Genomic DNA, 8,326 nt, shown 5'->3' on the forward strand with positions numbered 1-8,326 from the left:
ATGATATCAGATGTGTGATAAGTTGCAATAAGGACAGGTAGCAGGTGGCATAGTCAACGATAATTGATGTTCTCAACGAAGACCATTCACAAAAGAGAAAAATGTACACACACACACACACGCTCTTGTTTAACCATTTTGTACATGGATTTCAAATAGAAACTTTGACTTCATTTCCTATATTTTGAACTAACTGGAAACAAATGAAAGTTTAAAAAAAGTGCCTGACAGCTAAGTTCAAGGATTTCCCCATATCTCACCATGATAAACTTTGAATTGAATAAACTGTACCCAATTTGAGAACTAAGAATACGGCTAAAACTAGAAAAATCTATCTGTAAGAAAGAGAAAATAAATTGACTGGAAAGTTTATTAGAAAATTTGTGTCAAGCTCTATAACTTAAAATTATTTAAAACAAATTAAAAACATCTATAAAAGGTCAGAACATTCAGTATTTTAAGATAAAATTAATTTTTAAAAAATTGTAGTATCATGGTTATGAAAATAATTATGGCAAGCTACACATTTTTTAATTATAGAAAACATTAAAAATAAAACATCTATCAAAATATTTCTTGCTGTTGCTTTGGGGGAAAAGGTGGGGACAAATATTTTTTATTTTATTTACATGTTTATTAAAAGATTTTCCTTATGACATCGCAAATAGATCCATTTCTCTTGTATTTTGCTATAATACACGAATTCACACAAAGGAGATTGAATACATAAAATTACAAAGATGGTGGAAAAGTAAGCCATGTCACACCAAACACACACTGAATTATTGCAAAGGGCATAACCTGAACATATAAGGCATATTAGTTTTAGAAAAAGAGCACTGCCCACCCCCAGGTACACACAAACACACACACACATACACTCCACTTCATTAAACCACAGGAGGAAACAACATGTATCATAAATAATTGGTCTTCCACTTTCCTATGTAGTTTTTAAGTTCTTTTGCAATCATAATGAAATCTATTAAGAACAGGATTTTCTTTAAATGGTTATGGTTCAAACACAATTAGTTTTTGTATCTGGCATTCTGTTTTGTACTTCTGTTCTTCTACTAATATACGTATATATCTAAATTCTTAAAAATTACAACTTTGTATATTAATTGTAAAAAGCTGTTTTCTATTTAATATGCCACAGTTCAGTGTTTACATACTGTTCTGGAAGACTCATAAATTACAACATACAGGTTTAGAAGCAAAAAAATTGATATTATTGAATGTATATTAGAATTTTAACAAAATGTGCTACTATATTTACCCAATATATTTTTATACTCTGAAATTTTAGATTAATATAGTGAGGAATTTTATTTACTGAAAAGTGTCCCTAATTTCTGTTCTATTGATTTACAAAAATCTGAATATAGCTTTATTTTGATTTGATAGAATTTGTATTACATGTGATAGCCAAAATGATATAATTTTGTATATAACACATAAACATATCTTTGCCATCACCATTCTTCTAGTTGGCAATAACAAATCACATATGGTAATTATTATTTTATCAAGACCTCTGCTGTTATAAGAATAGACCTGAATATATTCCCCTTGATGACAGACAGCAAATTGGTGAATAATTAATTTTACATTCAGAAGAAAAAAGTTAAGTGTGACAACATATCATCAAAGTTGATAATACTTTGTGAATGTGAAAAAGATATGGGTTATAAACACAGGCATGAAAACTAAAAACACTTTGAAAACAAGTATGTAAGAATATTTACATATATATATCACGGCTCATTAAGAAAAAGATTATTAAAGCATAATGTGAACAATACATTATATTAATTCACAGTATAAACACACTTTGAGGAGTAATTTAAGTCAGGAATAATAAAAAATACAGATATTAGTTAGCACTATTAATACATATTTTGTTCTGTTATATATATGAAAATATACACATTCAGCTCTTTTAAACCAAATTTTTTACATAAATATTCACTGATTTAAATAAAAGTTGACAGAGGTAGAATCTGTGTCAATGTTCATGATTTTCAGAAACAAGTACTTCAAATATTTCATTACTGTTCTGTCCTTTAAAGAAATCCATATAGCAAACTCATTGAAAGTCATCATTCTGAAAAAGAAGGGGAGGAAAAAGGTGAGTTAAGAGAAAATGACAAAATTACTTAGTACGTTCACGAAAAACGGAAAGTCAGTAACGTTTTAATTGAAATTACAGTCGCTAATAAAACCTTTGCCCACAATCAAGTTATATTTAATAGTTAAGAAGTACTGTTCTATACTTCAAAGAGATATTCCCCTCAAACTACCAAAGTACTTCAAAGTACAGGAGGACTAAAGGAATGATACACAGTGAAAAGAATATAGCAGGTTAATTGAGAAAAACCACTCAAAAGAAGGGATATGATGTCTAGCTGTAATAAAATTATACACAAGTACTGTAAATTATGTTGCCTGGGTCTTAGAATAGCACACTATGGATAATCAAATATTTTTTCCAAATATTTTGACCTTACGTGCTATCTAATCACCCTCCCAATTAAAACACACCCATTAAAATATGAAAAATCCCACAATGGAAACATTGAGAGAAAACAATAATCTTTTTCTATACCTAGGAAGACATACTTAAGAAGATATTAGACATGTTGTCCAATACTGATGTAAAACATTATTTATAACAGAAAAACCTGAAAATAAGCTATACGTCCCAGAAGAGGAGAATGATTAAATAAATCTTGGAATATCCATGTGATGAATCATTAGATTACTATTTTAAAATGGCATTTTTGAAAATGCTTTTAATGATAAGAATAAATGCTTGCAACCACAATGAGAAAAAATCCTAAAGAATAAGACAAAACAAAAAAAAACAGGATAAAAATTATTTTGAGTATGATCTCTATTAGAATTATATATGTATGTCTAGGCATGGGTGTGTATGTTCACTACAAATTAAATACAAGAAGGAAGTACACCAAAATGCTAACTGCTATTTTCCTTGGGTTGCAGGATCAAAGTGATTTTGATTTGCACATCCATGTTCATAGCAGCATTTTCACAATAGCCAAAAGGTGGAAGCAACCCAAGCATCCATTGATAGATGAATGGATGAACAAAATGTGACATATACATCCAATGGAATATTGTTATACAGCTTCAAAAAGGAAGGAAATTCTGACACGTGTTCCAAAATGGATGAAAACATTACGGTAAGTGAAATAAGCCAGTCTCAAAAGGACAAATATTATATGATTCCACTTACACAAGGTACACAGAGTAGTCAAATTCATAGACAGAAATTGCAATGGTGGTTGCCAGGGGAAGGGGAAAGTGGGGAGTTAGTGTTTAATGTGTACAGAGCTTCAATCAGCTAAGATACAAAAGTTCTAGAGATGGATGGTGGAGATTAGTTTTGCACAATAATGTGAATGTACTAACTACCAGAGAAATGTACACTTGAAAATGGTTAAAATGATAAATTTGATGTTATACATATTTTACCACAATAAAAAAAGGGGAAAAAGGTGATTTTTGTTTCCTTCTTTTTACTTTTGTATTTTGTGTTTTCTCAGTGAGCATGTATTGGAAACAATAATTTTAAAAAGTAAAAACAAAATTGGATTATATATTTTAACTATCAGAGAGACACTGTAAATATGAATATTTCATATTCATTTCTGAGTACTTATGGGGAAATCCCTTAAAATTAGTTTGGGTGACAATATTTAGAAAATATGAATGGAAATCGGTTACCAATTAACAACATCATTAGGCTACTCTGAGAATCTGCAAATGGTTGTGTAAGTTTTCTAATCCACATCTACTAGGATGGCCATAATAAAAAAAATGGAAAACAACAAGTGTTGGCAAGGATGTGGAAAATTGGAATCCCTACATTGCTGGTGGGAACGTAAAATGGTACAGCCATATGGAAGAAGTCTGGCAGGTACTCAAAAAGTTAAACAGAATTATCATATGACCCCAGCAACATTCTACTCCTAGGTACTCCCAAAAGATTTGAAAACAGCAACTCAAACAGATACTTGTACACCCATGTTCATAGTAGCATTATTCACAACAGCTAAGAGGTGAAAACAACCCATGTGTCCATCAACTGATGATGAATAAACAAAACGTGGTGTAAACATATAAAAGAATATTGTTCAGGCATAAAAAGAAATGAACCTCTGACACATACTACAACATAGATGAACTCTGAAAACATTATCCTAAGTGAAATAAGCCAGAAGAAAAGGACAAATACTGCATGATTTCACTTATATGAAAAAATCTAGAATAGGCAAATTTAGAGAGACAGAAGAGCAGATTAGAGGTTACCAGGGGATGGGGAAGTGAGGTCAGGGGACTGGAGAATTACTGCTTAATGGGTACAGAGTTTGTGTTTGGGGTGATGAGAAGGTTTTGGAAATGGTGATGGTTGCACAACATTGTGAATTTAGTGCCACTGAGTTGCACACTTAAAAAACAGTTAAGGTGGCAGGGCCAGCCCAGTGGCATGGCAGTTAAGTTTGCATGCTCCGCTTCGGCAGCTTGGGGTTCGCCGGTTCAGATCCCAGGTGCAAACGTACCCACAAGTTATCAAGTCATGCTGTGGCAGGTGTCCCACATACAAAATAGAAGATGGGCATGGATGTTAGCTCAGGGCTAATCTTGCACACACACACACACACACACACACACACACACACACACACGTTAAGATGGCAAAGTTCATGTTATATATTTTACTGTAATTTTAAAAAAGTTTTCTAACTCATCACAGCTTTAGAGATTGCTGGATTCTACTATGTTCTATAACAGTGGTTCTTAAGGTATAGTCTGGGGATCCCTGGGTGTCCCAAAGACCCTTTTAGGGGGTCTATAAGGTCAAGTCTATTTTCATAAAACTAGGGAATTATTTGCTTTTTTGGTCTTATTATCTCATGGGTGTACAGTTGTTTTCCAGAGGCTACAAGATATAAAGGGCTAGATAGTAAATATTTTAGATTTGTGGGTCACAGGGTTCCTGTCACAAGTTCTCAATTCTGCCAGTGTGGAAAAGCAGTCATAGACAATATGTCAACAAACGGGTGTGGCTATGCTCCAATAAAGCTGAAGTTACCAAAATAGGCAGTGGGGTGATCTGGCCCACAGACCCTCTTTACCAACCCCTGATCTAAAATGCAGCTGTGTCACAACCGCTATAAGGCTTTATAACAAGAAGCTGAACTTCCATCTAATCGCATTCAAATTAATGCAGTAGCTTAGAAGGACACAGTGACTGCAGCCAGCAGGGAGAAGTGGTCCTCAAAGTCAAAGAGAAAACCGTATGTTTTAATCAAACACACACACAAAAGCAAAAGCACAGTCATCAGGAATCACTTAAACCTAGGCCCTACAGACACCAATAAACCCTGGTGGCATCAGTATGTTAAAGCACGGCGCATAACTAACGTTCAGGATGAGGATTCTGAGTCATCCAGGAAATGCTTATCTTCCATATACTTCTATTAAAAGAGGCAAAGAAATGCATAATTTTTAAACAGAATGACTTTACTATTCCTGTCAACGAGCCTACATTTTTCACGATCACCCACCTTTCAAACCCCGGGCCCGACACGCTTCTTTCCCACTCATCCCATCTACAAAGAATCAGTACATCCTTTGACCCTTCTGCAGCCAGTGTCCTCGCTCTTTACAACTACTTTGGAAACTGCTTTGCCATATCTACTCAAGCTTGAACATATGCATGTCCAATGACATGACATGCACTGAACACACATGTCCAGTGACCCAACAGTGTCACTCCTAAGTGTATCCTCGAAAGAAATGCACACAGCTCTTCACCAACATACAGGTCCTAGAGTGTTCATCATAACTATCTGTAATAGCCCAAACTGGAAGTTAGAAAATGTCCATCAACAACACATAATGGAACATTATGCAGCAACAAGACTAAACAATCTACAAGTACACACAACAGTATGGCTGAATCTCACAAACATACTGCCGAGGAGAAGAAGCCAGAAAAGTATGATTTCATTTATAAAATGTCTAAAACACGGAAAAGGAACTTATGCTTTTAGTAATCAAGACAGTTACTTTTAGAGCAGAGGTTATGACCAGAAGGGAGCCCATCACTTCAGAAAGTTCTGCTGACCACCTTTACAGGCAACCTCCCCTCTGCCCACACAGAAAACTCCCTTCTGAATTTTTATAAGCATAGACTAGTTTTGCTTGTCCTTGGTGTTACGTACCTACCTTTCTGATAATTCTCAGTTCACGTCTTCAGGAGAATGTAAAGGAGACCTCAGAGTAGAACTGAGGGGTGGTGTGGGAAGACCATGGCGACGCATCTCTTGGATTGCTCGTTCTCTGTCAGTAAAGATCAAATAAGAGATTACATCAAAAACGTGGTATATAAACATAAGGTGCTGTTATTCTTATTAACTAATTAAGTAATTTCTACTCAACTAATTAATTAGTATTTCTACTACATTTAAGTCCTACGTCTTTCTATGAATTCTAAGTAATGGATAAAAGATTTCAATTAAAGGAATATGGATCATAGGAGTGTTCAAAGCCCCTCTGAACACAGACTTTCAAAGTTGGTTGGTTCCCTCCTCTGGCCCTTCCTTTCACACCTCTTGTCGCACGTAAATCAGCCCTCTTCCTTCTTCCTGCCTCAAAACTCCCAAATGTCAGGAGTGAAATAACCCACTCTCTCTGCTATGCTTTCCTTCTATGTCTGTGTCTGCCCCACAAAGCACAGTAGCTGTGCTGCCACCTCCTTTGTGGCTATTCAGTAGGTGGCCCAGACTTTTCTGCCTTGACTTCTTCAGTGTCCAGGATTTCTACCTAGTTGGGTGTTTCACAAACCTTTTTTCACTATTAACTCCGTTAAGAAACTTTTTAAGATATTTTTTCCATCTATATTCCAAACAGCACATCACTCAAAAGTTTTGATGCAAATGGATAAGAATAAGAGAACTCAAAAATTGACCCAATAAGCAATTTGACCGCTATTTGAGAATGAAATTTCAGGAATGCTGATGTCTATGGTATTAACACAGTAGGAAAGCAGAAGGGAAGAAAAGTAACTTGACAGTTGATTTGCACATTAGACTTCGACTTTAACTGTTAAAGAAGGTCTCATTCCTGTTTGTATCACTTGGGGATTAAATTTTTCAAAATAATAAAGCAAATGAACCGAAATGTAAGGATGAAAATTACTAAGCTGTAAGAAATCTATTGTAAAGGTTAAGTGTACAGCCTTTAAAACTAGGCAGATCTGCTTGGATTTTAGTATTGGCTCTGCTATTTACTATTTGTGTGATCTCAGTTTCCTATAATAGAGGCCTAATAGATTGTTAATAGGATTAATCAGACATGTACATAGTATCTGGCATATATTTGTTAACTGCCCTTATGATCATCAGCATCATCACTTTTATGATGATTTGCATTTGGAGCTTCCTATTGGACCATATTGTTTTGGGCTCTTGTAGAATCCTTACTGTCTTCTTGATTCCCTAGCTGCATCCTTTGAAATAACGCCCTAATCTTGCCCTGAGGAACGCTATGGGAAATTTACACAATATTTGCTATTTTATTTACTGCAGGGATATTATCTTTCATAACACCTATTGCCTCTTTAGGAGAATTACTAAAAAATTTTATTAATGCTAAAAACGTTTGCCACTTGTAAGCCATATTAAATCCTTTTTGGAACAGGATAGGGAATAAATAAAAACATTGATCAATGTTAAACTTTTTTCTCACCGTTCATATCTTTCAGCTGAAATCTGCCTTTTCAGAGCATCATGATCTGTTTGTAACTGTGCCACTTTAGCCCGAAGCATGGTGTTTTCCCGACTTTGACTATTTCTTAAAAACAAATTTTAAAAATCAAAGGAATAAATAGCAAATATTCTGTTTTGTCAAGTCAAGTGCTATGGATCTCTCTTTTTGTTATTAATAAATACAAACGGAGGTGATAGCTAAGCAAGAAAAAAGAGAAGATCAAGACTTTTCAAAAGTAATTCTCTAAACTTCTTGAGTTTTCATCACAAAATTTTCTCTTTCATTCATCTCATTTATTTAACAAACATTTACTGAGCTTCCAGTTCGCACCAGGCACTGCAGCAATGCTGGAGATGCAAATGGAAACAAGACATGAACTGCACCACCAAGACGTAAAGAATCTTCCTGGCCTCTTTCTTGACTCCTGCCTCAGAAAGAGAAGTATTCCTAACTCCTTTTAAGAGATAATTACTGCACTCGTACTATCTACTCTGGGTTTCCTCCCCTCTTCCAACAAATATGTCCA

General features: G+C 34.6%; 1 protein-coding gene across 4 annotated transcripts in view; it reads right to left on the reverse strand.

Annotated features, from left to right (window-relative positions):
• Window positions 1-378: 378 nt before the first annotated feature.
• The window catches only part of CEP135 (centrosomal protein 135), a 69,921-nt gene continuing 61,973 nt past the window's right edge, over window positions 379-8,326 (reverse strand). For 3 of the 4 annotated variants that reach the window (XM_014835800.3, XM_070505809.1, XM_070505811.1), the window contains 3 exons: window positions 7,780-7,884; window positions 6,259-6,372; window positions 379-2,107 (listed from right to left, as the gene is read on the reverse strand). In XM_014835800.3, coding sequence (XP_014691286.1) covers window positions 6,273-6,372; window positions 7,780-7,884 — 205 coding nt within the window. In that variant the 3' untranslated portion in view covers window positions 379-2,107; window positions 6,259-6,272. Of the gene's footprint in view, window positions 2,108-6,254; window positions 6,373-7,779; window positions 7,885-8,326 lie in introns of all 4 variants that reach the window. The other variant, XM_070505810.1, reaches the window with a different exon arrangement.

This window comes from Equus asinus, chromosome 3, assembly GCF_041296235.1.
Source record: "Equus asinus isolate D_3611 breed Donkey chromosome 3, EquAss-T2T_v2, whole genome shotgun sequence".
Classification (NCBI taxonomy): Eukaryota; Metazoa; Chordata; class Mammalia; order Perissodactyla; family Equidae; genus Equus; species Equus asinus.